General features: G+C 48.8%; 6 protein-coding genes across 6 annotated transcripts; 1 reads left to right on the top strand and 5 right to left on the bottom strand.

Moving 5' to 3' along the window:
- Positions 1–847: 847 nt before the first annotated feature.
- ASPWEDRAFT_116703 (PDK/BCKDK family protein kinase) lies at positions 848–2,347 on the top strand (the record flags this gene model as incomplete). The annotated part of the gene is made up of 4 exons (XM_040828676.1): positions 848–959; positions 1,024–1,172; positions 1,236–2,233; positions 2,284–2,347. The coding sequence occupies 4 exons, from the start codon at positions 848–850 to the stop codon at positions 2,345–2,347; spliced, it is 1,323 nt and encodes a 440-aa protein (XP_040686002.1).
- A 693-nt stretch (positions 2,348–3,040) lies between these two features.
- On the bottom strand, positions 3,041–3,959 carry ASPWEDRAFT_175606 (uncharacterized protein; the record flags this gene model as incomplete). Its single annotated transcript, XM_040831383.1, has 3 exons — positions 3,041–3,514; positions 3,603–3,766; positions 3,839–3,959. 3 exons carry the CDS (start codon positions 3,957–3,959, stop codon positions 3,041–3,043), a joined length of 759 nt encoding a protein of 252 aa, XP_040686001.1.
- A 1,006-nt stretch (positions 3,960–4,965) lies between these two features.
- ASPWEDRAFT_116696 (SKN1/KRE6 family beta-glucan synthesis-associated protein) lies at positions 4,966–7,200 on the bottom strand (the record flags this gene model as incomplete). Its single annotated transcript, XM_040828675.1, has 6 exons — positions 4,966–5,023; positions 5,067–5,553; positions 5,602–6,124; positions 6,183–6,284; positions 6,348–6,525; positions 6,584–7,200. 6 exons carry the CDS (start codon positions 7,198–7,200, stop codon positions 4,966–4,968), a joined length of 1,965 nt encoding a protein of 654 aa, XP_040686000.1.
- A 2,403-nt stretch (positions 7,201–9,603) lies between these two features.
- Positions 9,604–10,187, bottom strand: ASPWEDRAFT_117760 (uncharacterized protein; the record flags this gene model as incomplete). Its single annotated transcript, XM_040828766.1, has 2 exons — positions 9,604–9,884; positions 9,944–10,187. 2 exons carry the CDS (start codon positions 10,185–10,187, stop codon positions 9,604–9,606), a joined length of 525 nt encoding a protein of 174 aa, XP_040685999.1.
- A 597-nt stretch (positions 10,188–10,784) lies between these two features.
- On the bottom strand, positions 10,785–12,354 carry rpL3 (60S ribosomal protein uL3). The gene is made up of 6 exons (XM_040829817.1): positions 12,338–12,354; positions 12,238–12,269; positions 12,101–12,158; positions 11,866–12,022; positions 11,120–11,793; positions 10,785–11,068 (listed from the first exon to the last, which is right to left on the bottom strand). Coding segments are annotated over exons 1-6 (1,179 nt in total). The 5' UTR covers positions 12,340–12,354; the 3' UTR covers positions 10,785–10,812.
- A 795-nt stretch (positions 12,355–13,149) lies between these two features.
- On the bottom strand, positions 13,150–16,260 carry cyc8 (putative transcriptional corepressor Cyc8; the record flags this gene model as incomplete). Its single annotated transcript, XM_040837983.1, has 8 exons — positions 13,150–14,709; positions 14,766–15,010; positions 15,078–15,234; positions 15,287–15,379; positions 15,435–15,614; positions 15,678–15,760; positions 15,815–16,018; positions 16,086–16,260. The coding sequence occupies 8 exons, from the start codon at positions 16,258–16,260 to the stop codon at positions 13,150–13,152; spliced, it is 2,697 nt and encodes an 898-aa protein (XP_040685997.1).
- Positions 16,261–18,297: the final 2,037 nt, after the last annotated feature.

The following is an 18,297-nucleotide window of genomic DNA, read 5'->3' as shown; positions in this document are numbered from 1 at the left end:
CAGGACGTTGTGGTCCGTGGGATCCTCGCCTACCAGCCTTTGGGTCACACCGACCAGAGAGCTTCGTTCCAGTTTCCCTCTTGGCTTTTATTTCTTTTTTTTCGGGCGAAGGGGAAATCCGGAGAAAATCAACATCGACGTCTTCCCGACTTCCCAATATCGGCTATTCAAGAGACTCCATCAGCCTTGTCAGTGACTACTCGGTAGAATTCCAGAGGAGATCTGCTTTTTCCAGACCTGCTAGATCATTCTCTGACTCTTCTTTTTTCCCCAGATAACCTGCAGAGACGCAATCGAATGGACCGTCTTGTCCATCGTTAACCGTGTGATCTCATGAAGATCGGCTAATACATAGCCTCTGATCGTCTGTCCTCGGCCACGGGCGGCAGCACAAAACCCCCCCCACACGTGACTCCCCGGGAATCGGCCCTCCGCAGTCCGCACCGGAAAGAGTCACGCTACAATTGCCTCTCGCCGGTGAGTAATTACGATCGCGCGGGTGCTGCTCGTGTATATATTTTCCTGACGGGTCCGTCTCCATCCAGTCAAGCTTCTCTTGGATTGGTTTTGTCAACGCTGGTCAGCTTCTGGCGGGTTCGTTTGGTCGTTCTTGGACTCCCCTCCTCTTCCCCTCCCGCCTTGCAGAAAAACGCTCTGGAAGCGGAGTCGTTCGCAACCTCGGTAGTGGAGAGTGCTTGTCTCTAGTCGCTCCTCCGGTTTTCCACCGTCTGCTCACCCTATTTCATCATTGCTACAACGTCCTCCTCTTCCTTGACCAGCTTCTCGACTTTCACCTGAATTCAATACCGTTTTGCAGGCCCATCTGGCCTGAACTCCCCAAGGCATCATGTGGAAGCCGTCGGAGAGGCTGATGGAAACCATCAGGCACTATGCCAGCTTCCCCGCTACTGGTGTCTCTCTCCGACAGATGGTCCAGTTTGGAGATAGACCATCAACTGGTATGTTATCTTCTACGAGGTCTTTTGGCCAGACAATGGCGACTAACACCGAGATTTTTCTTAGGTACCCTGTTTCGCGCCTCGCAATTTCTCTCCGAAGAGCTCCCGATCCGTCTAGCTCACCGTGTTCAAGACCTTGGAGAGCTTCCTGATGGACTCTCTGAAATGCCCTCGATCAAAAAAGTCCAGGATTGGTATGCGCAGTCTTTCGAGGTATGAGTCATCGTTTTTCCCCAGCGGCTGTATTCTCTTCCAGAAACTCACGTGCCCCTAAAGGAAATCATCAATCTCCCTCGACCCACTCTTACGCAAGAAGTCAAAGCTCGTCTCTTACGGCCCGGGCGGATCAATGGCAGCCACTCCAAAATCCTCTCCGAAGCTACCCAGAACCCCAGTGTTAAAGAAGGACAGTACCGGTCTTCTCCCACGTCCGCAACAAATGGTCACACCAATGGCAGCAAGCAAGCCGCAGCCGCGGCTAGAAGATACTTTGTTCCTTCAGATGACCATGGAAACTGGCCCCCTGAATTGAATGACTACAACGAACGCTTCGCCAAAACACTCCAACAGATCAAACGACGACATGACAGTGTTGTGACCACCGTGGCTCAGGGTATTCTCGAATGGAAGCGGAAACGCCAGCGTCTTCAAATCGACCCGACCGTTCAGTCCTTCCTTGATCGTTTCTACATGTCCCGAATTGGTATACGAATGTTAATCGGCCAGCATATAGCCTTGACAGAGCAAACGCACGTACGCCATCCACATTATGTCGGTATCATCTGCACCAAAACCAACGTCCGCGAAGTGGCTCTCGAAGCCATCGATAATGCTCGGTTTGTTTGCGAAGATTACTATGGTCTTTTTGACGCGCCCAAGGTTCAGCTTGTCTGCAAAGATGACTTGAACTTTATGTACGTTCCGGGGCACCTTTCCCACATGCTGTTTGAAACTCTGAAGAACTCCCTACGTGCTGTGGTGGAAACCCATGGTGCCGACCAGGAATCTTTCCCCGTCACCAAGGTCATCATTGCCGAAGGAAAGGAGGACATTACGATCAAAATCTCCGACGAGGGTGGTGGCATTCCCCGTTCCTCTATCCCACTGGTCTGGACTTACATGTACACCACCGTCGAACAAACACCCAATCTGGACCCGGACTTTGACAAGAGTGATTTCAAAGCACCTATGGCTGGATTTGGCTATGGACTTCCAATCAGTAGACTTTACGCTCGGTACTTTGGTGGTGATCTCAAGATGATCAGTATGGAAGGGTAAGTTTTCGAGAAGGCTTCTGATTGATATGAGCTAATACGGCTTTCAGATACGGTACTGATGTCTATCTTCACCTGAACCGACTGTCGTCGAGTTCGGAACCCCTGCAATGACAATTACCAGTCATGAGGGATGGTAGCGTACGGTTCTCCACTTCCCACAGGCTTCACCCCTTTTACACAGAACCCGATCCGCGGCCACCCCAAGGATTGACGCCCATGAACATCGAAGCCGTTCGCGCGCGAATGCGGAACAGGGAAGTCTCTGAACGCAAACAAGTTGGCGATGCAGAAAGTATGATGAATGCTGAGCGATGGAGAAAATAAGGACTGCATCTACTTGCACCTGCAAGCATGCTGTACATGTCTACTTTATGCAGACTCGCAACCTGACCACTGTCACCATGCATGCACACCATGCATAGTGGATCTGAGAAGCATTCTCGGAATGAAGACACTTTCCCGTCACGACCTTTGATACGCGTCCTGTCGAACGCCTGTCATCCAAATTGATCGACCAAAAAAGAAAAGCAAAAAAGATAACAAAATGCTCTGTTGATACCCATCCACATCACCTTTGATGCAGACCTTGGCGCTGAAATCTGTATCTATCTACCTCTTTCTTCTTTCAGGTTTGTATGTTTGTATTATATTTCACGAATCTTTGGGTTTCATGCCATGTTATAAGCGAGTCTATATAGTTCAATGAACAAAATGGAAATTCAATCTTCTGCAGTCTACCGCATAATCAACGTAGACAAAACATCAAGTCAAAGAGTATGTGTAATTGAGTGAGAAAAAGAGAAATCAAGGCGAAAACCTCTGCACCGCAAACCCCCCATCATCCCTCTCCGCCCCACTCCACCTCCTCCGTCGATCCCTCTCCCGATTCTGCTGCTGATTATGATGATGATGCCGACTACTCGACGCCCTCGCCTTCCCCATCCTCCCCCGATCCGGCGTCCGACTATTACTCTTCCCACTCTTAGCCGAAGACGACATCGACACAGACCCACTCGCACCCCCACCCACAGGTGAGGAGGAAGCCATTTCCCTAGTCTTCGGCTTCGGCTTCATCCACCCCGCATCGTCGGTTTCACAGACATCAACGATATTTCTACACACAGGCACAGGCACGGTATTCGACGACGACGACGAAGATGCCGAATACTGAGGCTGAGCTTGGATGATGAATCGGTCTGCGCGGATTGAGGCCGCGATGTCGGGGTCTTCGGGGGCGATGAGTTTTGTCAGGAAGCGGCGGCGGGTTTGGGGGAGGGTCTAGCACTTATTAGCAAACTTGACACATCTTAAATCCTCCAATTTAACTGATGGTTAGAGTTAAAGATGTAGGGACGGGATGACATACCTCCTGAGCAGCCAAAGCCTGAACCATCAAAAGTTCCCTATCCATAAGCACCGACAGCGCCGCATGTCTCTCTTCGCGGAGCCGGCTACGGACTTTCTTCTCCTGCTCGATAGATGTGTGGTATATTGATGGAGAGCCGCGGATGTGATCTGGTGTATCGTAGCCTGCATACACGCCATTAGTAAACGATATCACCTTTTGTGAATTGAGTAAGAGTAGGTGGGTGGGGGAGATACCAAACATCCCACGCTGGCGCTGTTGGTGGGAAAAGTCGACTTGCATGCCTCCTGCTTCGTCGTCTTCGTCGTCGTCGTCGTCGATGACGATGGGGTCGAATCTGTGGTTTCGGTGGGACATTGCGCCTGTTTGGTTTGCTGTAGTTTTTTTGATGGGGATAGACGTATGTAAAGAGTGGAATGCAGGACTCAGATTGAAAATGTCAAGAAATTTCCAGATAAAGCCAGTCTCGGTAAATTGAAAGCTCTAGCCAGCAGTGAACTGTGATATGATTTGGTGGCGTGCGAATACGAATGATCGTGATCGACTGGGGTCGTGAAAACGTCTTAAATTCAACGTCACTCGAGTAAGAAAGATATCAAAGTCGTAATTCAAAAATGCAATAGACTGTTCTGTGGTTTCGTCCCAGTGCTGAAATGACAGATTTGTAGTGATAACGATAGACAGTCGATCGACAAGTCGCAGACTTGGACTGGAAGTGGGGTGGCGAATGATAGGGAACTCGTGAAACAGACTCAGTAATTCAGCTTCAAATGATCAATCCTCCAGTCTATTTCCAAATGGTATCTGTAGTTTCCCTAAGATGTCCTGAGGATGAATGTGTTGATGTCCAAAAACAACTTCATGTACGGCGTTGTGATGCATGTCGGCTTAGTCATCATTCACATGAACAATGCATTGTTCTCGTGAGTGGAATTGATTGGACACTGATGAGTACCACCATGAAACTTGTACATTGTGCCAGATGGGTCGAATGAAGCTGCCTCTTTTTACTTGAAAACTGCGATCCTGGTTCATGGAATATTACATTTGGTACACCATGGAGGGAAATGTGATTAAGGCATAAAACGTCAAGGCGTAAAGAGATAGAAAGTGAACAAATCGTACAAAATTGGATATGTGTGACAGACAATGTGCAATGACATTGCCCAGGGTGAAGAACGAGAAATAGTCCCACGATGGGGGTTGAGTAAAGAAGATATGATAGATTCAAAGCCTCTGAATCCAATGTAAAGCAAATGCTCAGAGTATATGCGCCAAACGCCAAACCAAAATGCCGCTAACTATTCATGAATACCAAACAAGCCATCACAAGCCACCCTATATGATCAAATGGCAGTAAATGTTATCCTTGACACTGATGCATGAACGAGTTCTGCGGCCAGTCATAACCAGCGGAATGCCTGAGAGAAAGATTAGTCGAGATACGGCAGATTCAATGTGCACTGGACATACCATGTCGTTTTATTGACATTGTTATAGGCCTCTCCATGTTTGGCGATGTAGTCGGTTGTCTCATAACCAGGGGGATCACAAGTAACGCTGATGTTGTCTGGGTCTTGATAGATCCGAATGTAGTCAAATCGCATGAAACCAGGCATCAAGTTCGCGATGGATTCATTGATTGGTGCGAAGCTGGTAGCCATGCCCAGGTTCATGACAATGGACAGCGGTTCCATGGGGATCACCCGCTGGCCAACATTTCCGTTGGGTCCAATTGCCCTGCCATCAAGTGTCCATGTTTTGTCGTCTCCAACGAACCATGTAACACTCCCATCTCCCCCTGGAGAATACTCAAATGCATACACTTGGTATTCATTTCCATCGTACCAGTCATTGTTCAAGTTGGTCAGCCCCGACATTGCTTGCTGGTAAGTTCCTCCTCGGTAATCGTTAATCTCAGTGATTGTGGGATCGTAAACTGCGGCAAATTCTTTGAAGGGTTAACATATATCTTCAAGGAGAGCTGACAGGAACATACCATAATCAGGCATATACCAAATATCAAATGGTGCCATCTGTAAACTCTGAGACACGGACCCGATGACCGCGTTAGGATTACCGTTTAGAGGACGAACGCTGGCCTCGATAACATCGATTTCAGGAGCTGATCGAGATTTTCCAGGCGTTGGGTGCTCTGCACTGTCGCATGTGCAAGCCGGTAGTCGCATTCCAGGGAGCCAATTTATCCCATCTGTTGAGCTTTGGTTGGGAGTGATTCCAGCATCGCACCCATCGTAATAACTGTACGGCCACATGCCATCCGTTGTCGCAGCATAGCCAGGCCGGCCAAGGTTTCCCATTGCCCAAAAACCCGGCCAGAATCCAGATACGTCGCCAGAACCTGGAAGGGAGATACTTGCTTCGAGGCGACCACCCGTGAAGCACATCTTGTTCCAGCTTTGAAGCATTCCAGAACGATAATCCATGTCATGGTTCTTGAACGCATCGAATCGCAACTCGAGTACTCCGTCCTTTGTAGTAACCGCATCCGGGTCGTACCACTGTAAAGGAACAGTCAACGCTCTACTTTCTTTGTAGGATGTCTGGGACTAGACTTACCTCAAGATCCTGTGTCACACCATACCAAATATCCACAGCCTGATAATACGGATCATCTTCATCGTAGAATGTTCGCCCGGGTTTCGTAAATTCGTCCGAAAACTAGGTTAAATGTGAGTAAAAAAAAATACATGATAGGCCAAGTATCCCCGACTGTCAACTTACCACCAACTTCCATTCCTTACCATCCTCGGCTGTCTTTGTTAGGGCCGATTTGGGTGTATCTGGGTCAATGAGGCCGGTTCGAATGTTCGAAAGCAATTCACGTTTTCCAACATCCAGGCACAGGGTGTCTCCTGGGTCACAGAGATCATGCTTTTTTGTGACTCCTATGACAGCGGTACTGTGAAACCAGAAATCAGCAAACATGCGTGCGTCAGAAGCCAAAAGGTGATTCCTACATGACAGGATACCCAACAAATAGCACCAAAAACCCAACACTTATTAATATTAGGCCCCCAACATTCAAGACGCCTCTCCGGTTCCATATGTCGCAATTCCGTTCTCGATCATTGGGATCTGGGTTGTGGATGTCATCGTCGTCCTCTGGATCTCCGGGGAATCTCCCCTCCACAGGCACGATATCATACTTTTCCGCAACTGTCTGCGTGTTGATGTCGCTATCCTCACTAAACGCACGCGAAACAGGTCGTGAATCCACATATGGGCTAAACGGATATGCCCTGCTCCCTTCAAGGCTTGCCAACGACCCCCAGCTATCCCGTCGTGACGACAATAACGAAGCTCTCGGTGATCGACGTTGTTGCTCAAGTTCCTCCTGAATTAGGTATGGTCGAGGTGGTAGCAGAAATTCCGACGACTCTGCTACCGGGTTGGGAGACCCGTATACGGTATGGTAGGTCGCTTCCGAGGGAGATCGCGCAAGTCCTGGGGTCAAGGCTCGACCAATCGAGGAGACGCGGGTTGGCGGCAGTGTTTCTTGTGCGTCGACATAGGGATCATGTTGGCCAGAGTTCAATTGAATGTGAGGGAGGTTCGCGTCTTCATGTTCAGCCATTCTGAATTTTCTGTCCTAATCGAAAAGATCCAGGGCAGACGCGCTCTGGCTGCTCCAAAGCTGCTCTGGATAGACAATGTTTCGTGTCACACTGGAAGTTTTTCTTGTCTTTCCTGTATGTTATGTCTTAACTGTCTCGTCTGTTCAACCGATGCGAACCCAGTGTCAATTCCAAGATCTCAAACTAAATTTCCTCCAGGTACTGTAGGGACTGAAACCGATGCCCAACGCATCAATTGAAAGTCAGGTAATCAAAACTTCTCCCCGCGTGAGTGAGTGGATGAGTCGTAGCCAAAGACTCTCATTCAAGAAAGATAGATATAACGAATGGACAGGACAAGGTGTATGTAGACAATGTCCCTCAAGGATATGACAGGCGAAGGATAAGACAGATTACCTATTATGAGTAGTTAGTGATAAATGAGAGGAGAGAGAGAGAGCCACGAGAGGAGAAAAAAAGAAAAGATGGAGAGAGAGAGAGAAAAAGAAGCGCAAGGGAGGGGAAAGAATGGGCAAACAAGCTGACAGGCCAGCGAAGGGGCAACACGACAAAAATGCCACCATCGACTCCCTGCGAAACACGGCGTTTTGCCTGGTATTCTTTTCTTTGTTCGATTTTAATTCGAACTGGACCAATAAAGACCAGGATTGCAGTTGGTCTTGGAACAGAATAAACAAACAGTATATCTACACTTTGAGTCGGTCTTATTAGCTGTTCAGTCCATTACTACGGAGTACCTGCATGCATGCACCTACTTCTACCTACACTATAATTTATTCAATTGCATTGTATTCTCCATTCTGCACAATATAATCTCTAGTATTATAATATAGTATCGTATTATCCTGAAATATTGGAATTCGTGGATGGAATGAAGGTTTCTATGGAATCCCCAGGCATCTGATAAGTGGGTCTCTCGATAGTATTTCTACAGTATAATTCTCACTATACTTGGTGATAGTATTATATTATTTTATTTTAACTGTACTATTCCATCTTATTACTCTTATTATGCTCTCGATCTTTAACCATTCTGTATAAAACAATAGTGGTGTATCTGTCTCACCCTCACACAGACCAAGGCGATCCATTTAGCAGCAGCCTTAATTCCAAGTGGCAATCTTATTTTGGCTTCTCTCCTTTCTCTCCCTCATAGTCTTATATCTTTACCATTCCAGCACACGCGTCAAATTGTCTACTATATTCTATCTTCTGCCTGTTGCCTTTCGCCTCTTTTGGTATACCGTGTAATGACCGGCTCGTAGTCTGCATTCTCAATGTCAACCTCCAACTAACTACCTTACGGAGTACTACCATCAAAGTCAACACCAAAATCCTCCTTTCTACGATAATTCCCTCCTGTAAATATTTTCAAATAGCCCAAATGTAAATCTGTATCAATTACCCAATACAGAAATAGCAAAAACAAAAAAAAAAAAAAAAAAGCCCATCCCTGCACCAGCCCAGCCTGTCTGTCCTGCGGCATTCCCTTAGTTGCGACACATACCAGCCACCGGCCTTTTTCATTCCACGCAACGCATCCTGTAAACAATAGTCTCTTCACTGTGGATTGTTCTGGCCAGATCATTGAGTTTCTATCCTGTAGATTTTTGTCAATGTGGTGGTGCTGTTCGTGTTGAGTAGGGAAGTCATCGTATGTAGGTATCTGGTATACTGCAAACTTGGAAATATCATTATATGCTGCTCGACTTTATAGTTGATAAAATTCGATGGTCAAGTAGTGTAAACTCTTTAAAACTGGGACACAGTCACTAATATATAGCTTTGGTCCTGGCTGGATACCACGAACCCATAAGACAGCCGTCTAATAAAAGGTCACCTTGATGACAATGACAATATCTTTTCCAGCTGCGATTGGTATCTTCCCAAGGTAGATAGTCCCAATCCGTATCAACCATTATTTATTAGCAGAATAAATCGTTCTCATTATATATTAATAAATTTAAAACTGAAAAATGAGATATCATAATCTGCAATGGAATATCAATATGTTGGGTTATATAGATATGATGATAAATGGTGGTGGTACTGCAATATACATAACACCAGCCAGTGAATGAAGTCAACTTTTCCAACCACAATGAATTATACTATATTAGAATGGTATACAATCAATTCAACATATCCACTGCATCGTTTCCAGGTCGCTTATAGTAGTAATTATCCAATGAACTCACAATAATAGTGACTGCTATTTCTTTACGCAGCCAGAGGCTATATATAACCATCACATAGTAGGCATGGCTATTTAGAGCAACTTTTCAAATATATTACTCCCAAGATAATATTAAACATATCCAATTAATCCAAACCGTGACATAAACTACAATGATACTTAATATCCCAATAAAATATACATCAAATACATACATACATACAAATCAAGTCTCAACAGCCTTAGCCTTCAACCCCACAATCTTCCCTCCCTCAACATCCAATCCCAAAACATAATATTCCGCTCTTGACGTCCCAACCTGCACCCGATACACCTTGACATCCACATCCGACTCGTCAATCCCGCCAGCCGCCGACTGCGTGACCGCGGCCCGAACCGCACGGAGAACAGATGCGTACTGGTTCTGGGGATCAAAGGAGGCAGGCGACATGGTGTCGATGGAAGGGGAGAGGTCTGCGTCTGGGGAGATGAGGTTGGAGAGTTGGGCTGGATGGATCGTTAGCATTACCTGCACCTGTACACTACATCTCAGAAGGGGGACATACTCGAACCAGGCCAAATCCCCCGTTTCGCGCCCTCCCAGTTTAACACGACCGGTTCAAACGGCTCATCCGTCTCAGAAATGTAATACGCATCGACCGACGACAGCGGGGCGGGAACGCGCACGCCCACATCCACAGTCTCAGTGCGGACAGCGGACTCGGTCGGTTCGGGCTGTAAGGAGCGGCCGGCATTGAGGTCTGCGTTTGCCTTGTTCAGGAAGGCCATGTATGCGTCGTCGGAAGACATGGCTCTGATGGTGGGGTTGTTGGGTCTTTGCGCGGGGTGTGGTTGTGTTCGGTGGGAGACGAGGGGGGTTTTGGTTAGATGGGGTTGTTGTGGTTGTTGCTGTTGTTGTGGGAGATGGCGTTGGTGATGGTAGCGACGTGGAGGGGATTGTATGATGGAAGAATTATGAGTCAACGCTGTCGAGCGAGGAAGAAGGCGAAGGCGAATGAGACCCGCTGCAGGTGAAGCCCAAGACGAGGAGTCCAGATGGGCAATGACGCAATGTACACTGCGGTTGGACGGCATGTTCCGGACAAGGCAAGAGATTATGGAGAGTAGGATTAAATTATAAGGTAAACAAATGGATATTAATACAGATGCAGAAAATATTCGATTGAAGCGAAGGTGACGACATGAATTAATCTCTCAAGGGTGGAGGAAGAAATCTGGCAAAATTTTCGCCGCAGACTCGAAAGCTTGGACTCACAATGACCATACAACTACACCATTTCTACAATAAATCGCCACACCATCTACGTAAGATAGGAAAATCATTTTGAGACATAAAACTTGAAGAGGTATTGTTCGCTTTTTTTATTGAAAATAATACGTAGCACTACACCAACCCATGGTCCACATAAACATCCTAAGCGGAGGTAACGAGGTCCTTCTTGAGGGTACCCATGAAGGCGCGCTTCTCCTCGGCGGTCTGGAAAGCACCGTGACCGAACTTGGAGGAAGTGTCGATCCACTTGAGCTCGACCTTCTCGGTGGCACGGCGGTTGGTCTGGGGGTACAGGGTCTTGCGGAGGGTCATGACACGCTTCTTGACACCAGGAACGGAACCCTTGAGGAGCAAGAAGTCGTTCTTGACAGTACCGTAGTGAACGAAGCCACCCATGCTGTAGTCTGATTAGCCTTGATTCATGTGTGGAAATTCAAGTGAAACTTACGGAGTGATCTGCTTCTTGGAGACATCGAACTCAGTAGAGGCGTTGCCCTCGTCGGTACCCTTGCCAACACGGAAGACCTTGTGGTTGCAAGAGGTACGGTGGTGGTAACCCATCTGACCGGCACGGGCAACAGTCCACTGGACGTGGTTAGGGTGCCAAGCACCAATACAGGCGACCTTACGCAGACCCTTGTGAGTCTTACGGGGAAGCTTCTTGGTACCCCAACGGCTGGTGACACCCTGGAAACCGTGACCCTTGGTGACGGCGATGACGTCGATCATCTCGTCCTTCTCGAAGATGGAGTCGATCTCGATGGGCTTCTCGAAGAGGTTGCGGGCGAAGTCAACCTTGTCGGCAACGGAACCACCGTTGACCTGGACCTCCATCAAGTGGGCCTTCTTCTGCTTGATAGGAGTCTTGCGGACCTGGGTGTGGGCAAGGACACGGACGACAGTGCAGTACTTCTTCATGCGCTCGAGCTCGCGGGTGATGGAGGCACCGCTCTCCTCGGCATGCTGCTTGGCGTACTTGGTGAAGGCCTTCTTCTTGCTCTTGTACCAGTTCTTGTAGAAGCGACGCTTAACCTCGTCACTCAAGTGCTCAGCCCAGACGGTGGTGAGCGAGCGGAGACCACGGGGAGTCTCGATGTAACCGACGACACCGACAGCGATCAACTATTACCAATTCGTTAGCCATCTCTCCCCCACCATGAAAATTTCTTTTCTTCGTCGCAAGGTGGGACATACGGGAGGAGTCTCAATGACGGTAGCGGCCTCAACAATCTCCTTCTTGTGCATCTTGGCACCAGGACGGTCAAGGTCACGGACGACAGTGGTCATACCGGCCTTGTAGCCCATGGAGGCAGTCAAGTGGACGGGCTTCTTGGCGTCATCCTTGGGGAAGCTGCCGCAAAATCAGTATACCAATCTCAAAATTTCCAAATTCGACTGCGAATGCAGTTTTTTTTCTTGTTTCACTAACCTCTTGACCTTACCCCTGTGGCGGGACGCACGCTTGCGAGGAAGGTACGCAAGCGAACCTGTTCGAAATTGTATCAGTATATCACACCCACGCACTCGAGAACGAATTTTGAAGCCGTAGCAGAGAGGTTAACGAACCGTGGCGAGGCGCTTCGTACTTGCGGTGAGACCTATCAGAAATTATCAGTCATTTCGTTCTTCATTGTGAAATCGATTATATCCAAGGGCGTATACTCACATCTTGACCCTGTTGTCGTTAGTCGTCGAAGTGGTTGGAAAGTCGACTCGGATTTTACCAGAGATCCTATTTTGCACGCTTAACGAATGTGGGCTGACCTAAGCGAACTCTTGGCGCAGTATTCCCTTTGCGGGTAAGCGACCCACTTACTAAGATCTTGCGGCCTAAGGCAGAAAACGACCGCTGTCAAAATCAAAACAAGGGAGTCATTCCGTACTAATTACTACGGAGTAGATGAACCTCAAATAGATCATCAGTAAATTGGAGATACAAAGTGTCAGATGAAAGATAATGCTACTAGACTAATCTACATGCCTTGTAAAATTGCAAACTACAAGGGACAAATTCATAATCATAGATGACTAGTAGGCAGTAAATTGGTCGTTTCCAGTAAGATAACTCTAACCATTCACACAGAAATAGTCAAAAGAACAGGAAAAGTAAGACAAGATATAGTGAAAAGAAAATGGGAGAAGTCAAAAAGGGTCATTAGGGCCGATAACAGACAAGCAGGTCAGCCACTTCGACCATGTGCTCGATCGCAAAGGCGACTCGAAATCATAAAGTACACAAAACCCAGGTGCTAAAACAACAGAAAGTCGGAGTGACAATGAAGTAGGGGAAAAGATAAACAAGGAGAAAATGAAAAGTATAGGGGAAGAAAGGAAATTTCACGAGATAAATGAAGGCAAGTATTCCTCATAAAGATGAAATTCATTCAAGCTTTTTCGCTTTTCGCGCCCAAAAATCGAGACGCCTAATAACATTGCCCATTTGGCAGTGCAACTGAATATAAATAGAAGTCGAGCTCTTTATGCCGAAGGCTCCTGTTTCGACTGAGATGTCTGGCTGCCACCGCTCAAAACCCCATTGCCACTGCTACTGGGATTGCCCGATCCACTACCATGTGGACTGCCCTTTGCGACAACACTGGCTCTCTTATCATCATCACCATCATCGTCATAGTTCTCATCAACATCCATTTTCCGAGCGGCAGGCTCATGCGACGGAGGCTGTTCATTGCGCGCGGGCTCTTCCTTGACCTGCGCTTGAGCGGACGGTGGGCCTGATGGAGGTCCGTTGGAGGGAGCAGGGCCATCAGTCATGGGAGGAAGACTCGAGCCAGAAGCATGCTGGGGCATGTGTTGGATAGAGGGCAGCGTTGGAGGGTGGTGCGCCGCCTCCGATGGGTGGTAGTTGTCATTTACACGACGTTGATCCTCACGGCGAGCCTCAGAAGAGCTACGACGCTGCATCTCCCGGGGCGAAGGAATACGGTTTGGCGGGGTCACACGGCGACTGACCTGGTCGTCAAGACGAGCGCGGCTTTCTTCGTTGGCAATCTTCTTGATTGGACCGGGTTCAGTCTCCCATTCTCTACCACGCTTCATCGCAGATGCAGGGCGATCTTCACGTTCCCGGGCAGCAGCTTCAGCAGCGGCAATAGCAGATGCAGGCGGAGGAGCGCCGCCTGCGATACCCGTGCTGCTGGCAGCCTGAGGGGGCAAACTTGGGCCAGGGTGATACTGCTGGTGGGGGTATCCACTGCCGGGAGAGGGGAGTCGCTCATCTCGGATCGGTCTGATCTCTGCTGGCGGTGTGAAAGGACGGTGGTTGTAAGGGGGGAGAGGTCCCGCAGAAGATGGAGCACCGTTAGGCCCAGGTGGACCACCTGCAGCAGGAGCAGGGGGGAGAGGGCCGCGAGTAGTAGATGCAAATGCACTCGCGCCGCTGGGGATTCGCTCGTGGCCCGAAACGGGTGGGTTAGAGAGTTGGGGCAATGCATGCGTTGGCGCATAGGCATTCGGCCCGACAAGAGTAGTTTTCGGCGAGCGGGCTGGCTGAGCACGCACAGCCTCAGGGAACACCCTTCCCGGATCCTGTCTAGGACTCTGCTGGACAGAAACAGGAGCACGCACAGCGTCACGATGATCAAATCCATTGGCAGCCTGGGCCTGGGCCTGAGCTTGAGCCTGAGCCTGAGCCTGGGCATTAGCATGGGCTTGAGCGTGGGCTTGAGCCTGAGCTTGGGCTTGGGCTTGCGCCTGGGCCTGGGCCTGGGATTGGAGTTCATTGATACCACGGTTCCAATCGGCGATTTGCCTAGGGGGTGCCGGTGGCTGAGGTGGGGGACCACCAGTGGGTGCCGGTGCGCCCCATTGAGGAGCTGGAGGTCCTCCAACATTAGCCTGATAAGCTTGGGGATGGACATCTTGTGGCTGAGGGGCGGGTCCGTTGCTGGGGTTGGATCCCGACAGTTGACTCTGAAGCAGTTGCAGACGTGCTTTGATGTGAACATTGGTCGGGTCCAAATCAGCAGCGCGTCCGTAGGCGTCCAGAGCATCCGCAATTTGGTTGTTGCAGGATTCGTACTGAGAAGGATGTTAGAATTTGTCAACGCTATCCGTCGGTCCAATCGTAAACTTACCAGAGTGCCCAAGTCATACCACACTTCCGAAATGTAAGGGTTCAAGCGAATCGCACGCGAGTATGCATCAAGCGCGTCACGGTACTGATTGATTTGGTAATACAACACACCAATTGAACACCAGAACGTCGGGTTTCGTCCATCGCGGTAGACCGCCTGTTGATAAGCTTCGTAGGCTTTGGGATACTTGGTTTGCGACATGTAGCAGCGACCAAGGAGGTACCAACTTTGCGCATCAGTGTTGTCTGAATGAAGCGAAGACCATTAGTATCATGTACTGCAGACTTATCAATTTTGAAATCTGTTGCTTACCTGCGCTAACGGACTTCTCGAGGTATTCAATAGCCTTTTCTTGGCTCGCATAGCTGTTGCTCTGCTGGTGATACAACCATCCAAGCTGCTGCAACACCTTGGCATGGTTGGGATCACGCTCCAGAACTCGCCTGTACGCTGCCTGTGCAGAATCAAACTAGAAGACTGTTAGCACCAGGCAATTTCTGCATACTACTGAGATTACATACGTCCTTCTGCTGTTCATGAACGTGGCCAATTTGGAACCAGATATCTTCCTCTGTGAGAGGTCGTGGGGGGTCATTGACGATGTATTTGAAGCACTAAAAAAAATCGTCAGCAACAAGTTGGAACCATAGAGCATATCCCAGCACAAACCTCCAAGCTCTGGTTGAATTTCTGTTGCTGTTTGTAGATTATGCCCAGTCGGAAGTAAATTTCGTTGGCCTTTTCGAAATCGGGAGACATTCGCATAACCTGCGAGAAAGCTTCCTCCGCATGGTCGAGGGAGCCGTAGCGGTCATACAAGATACCGATGCCGTACCAAAGTTTCGGTTCCTACAGACGCGGTCGCAAATTAGTGAATCGTCGACAGCACGAGCGATAGTGAAAATTACTAACCTTGGGATCGCGCAGATGATACAAAGCCTGTTGGTAGGAAGTGTACGCCTCTTGCAAATTATCCATCATCAGATGACAATGGCCTACAGCGGATTAGTCGACTGTTCTTAATAATGGGACAATGAAAGTCTGCGCACCCAAGCTACCCCAGGTTTCCCCACTTGTCGGGTCCAATTTCAAAATATTCTGGAGATATTCAATAGCCTTGGGGAATTGTTCCTTTGTCCGCAGAATGCAGGAAATGGCGTTCATGGCAGGAATGGACCACTGGTTGTGTCGCAATGCCTGCTCATATGCGTTCATGGCGCCATCGAGATCGCCCATCAGCTCAGTCAGGCTTCCTGAAGGGAATTGTCAGTACGTGTTACGCTACGGAGCAGTCGCAATGCAGGCGTGAAAAGCGCATACCGATTTGGAGCCAGACCTGCTCATTAAGCGCGGCGATCTTCTGAGCGGTGTTCAGGGTGGGAGCCTTCTGGCCCTGAGCCTGCAAAGGAATGTGGCCATTGACCTGCGGGTGAGCGGCCAGGTGGCCATGATGAGGCGTTACAGCCCCGGTGGGTGAGGGCTGTGTATGGGACATGGTCGATTACGGAAGTTGACACGCAGCCAAAATAGGACAGGCTTGAGGCTGCACCCCAGAAGTCTTTCGCGACACAATGATGCAATCAAGTCTCCGTGTTACTGTCAAGTCGCACAGCCCAGAAGCTCAAGGATTCAAGTTGTCGCGCAAACCCTTGACCCGATGACCTCTGGAGGGAACACAGATTGTACGACAATTCGCCAAATTATTTCCCACCCGACTGCTATGCCAATGGTGTGATGCGGTGAAGCAATAGTTTATCCCCGAGAAGACGAGAATATAAGCTGATCCCGTCCGACTGGTGGGTGGGAATTGGACGTGACGCGATGCGGACGGCGATGTCGCACCTTTGAAAAGAAGCGCCGACGGCCGCGACACACGTTGGTCGAGATGAGGTGCCGACGGAAGGGCGACAAGTAGATGCAAGAACAAAGGGGAGGGTGATGAAAGGTAGCAAAAAACAAAGCGGAACAAGGATTGAAAGTGACAAAGTAAGGGTGAGAAATAAGAGGGGAAATGACGCAGCGAACCAAAGGAGACGAGGGAAGAAGAAGGAAGAGAAAAGGCGGAAGAAGCAGGGTTCAGATAGATGGAGTGGAGGACCGCTTCAGGGAGGAAGAGAAAAAAAAAAAGAGTCAAAAGGGGAAGTAGGGGAAGCCGCAAGAAAGGAACAAAAAGGAAGAAGAGGAGAAAGCGAGAAAGAGAAGAGAAGAAGAGGAAAAGAAGGGAAGGAAAGGAAAGGGTCGAGGGGCTGGTGGCAGAGGGTGATTTTTGCCAAGGCGCGCTAGTGGTTGTGCAGCTCTCGAGCAGTCAGCGAAAGCAGAGGAAAGCACGGAAACGCTGAGAAGCTGAGAAGGTCAGGTCGACCAGCGCCAAGCCAGCGACAGGCAGCTTTGCTCGGCCAGGAACGGTCTAGTGGGTGGGGACGATCTGGAGTCGTGTCCGCGGGTATTTACAGTTAATATTTTCCGGATTCCGGGTGACGGGTCGAGGCTGCACTGTCCAGTGAGCTTATGTAATATTTATTTTTTATTTTTTAATCTATTTTATCTTATTTTATTTTGAAAATATTTATTAATTATTATAGATATACTCTGCTGGATAGTAGATTGTTGAAGCTATGTACACTGTACATCTATTTATTCCCGATGCTGGTTATCTGTCAGCGCCGTCTCGCCACTTCTCGCGTGTTTGATGTTATGTAGGCATTTCTTGGAAGTTGGGGGGAACGTAATTACATAGTGTCGGGTTGGGCGGGGCCAAAGCGATACATTAGCACGACTCAAGTTAGCCGCACAATGTCATAAATCAGTTAGGCCAGTACGAAGTAGGACTAGTATCCATAGTGGTGTTAAGACGAAAAGTTAGTCTGTATGGAGTCGAAGCGCTCCTAGTGTGCATTTCTGAGTAGGACCGGGATGCGCAAGCGCCGGAGCCAGAAATTAAAAAAGGATAAAAATTATAAAAAACAAGGGCAAAAAAATAAAAAAGAAAAAGAAAAAGTACACCTAGGGATTTAGTACCCCCGTGATGGGGGGCAGCCTAGCACGAACCCCTGGTTGTGACTCGCCGAGAGGCTGCAGGTGGACCATGGGTCCCTCTCTCCCCGTGCCATTGATGAGTTCTGGTGGACGGATTGATGGAGTTGCACCAGAACTGCGTTAATGGGGCAGCGGCTGGTGGCCGTAACTGGCGTACGGCCATAAGCTCAACCACCTAAGCTCCCGGCAGCCTAGTTAGGCATGAGGCGTTCTCCACTCTGGCCACCTGCAAATGTTGCAGTCGCGCCAATCCTAAACGGTTAGACTGGAACTTTACGTCCGTATGGGGACAGACTCCATCATGACTACATCCATCGGTGTTTATTATTATCATTTTGATCATTTTTCCCAGTCAAGTCTCCCAGACTCCCACGGCTAAACTTCCCATGTCCGTTTCCCCTCTTCCAAGTTCCCCCACTCTAAGTCGGTCTTAGTCCACCAAAAAATGGATATTGATGGGTACATCAATTTCAAGGGATTCTGCATAAAAATGTCT

This window comes from Aspergillus wentii (assembly GCF_001890725.1).
Source record: "Aspergillus wentii DTO 134E9 unplaced genomic scaffold ASPWEscaffold_7, whole genome shotgun sequence".
NCBI classification, from domain to species: domain Eukaryota; kingdom Fungi; phylum Ascomycota; class Eurotiomycetes; order Eurotiales; family Aspergillaceae; genus Aspergillus; species Aspergillus wentii.
This window is presented reverse-complemented; position numbering and strand designations above follow the sequence as displayed.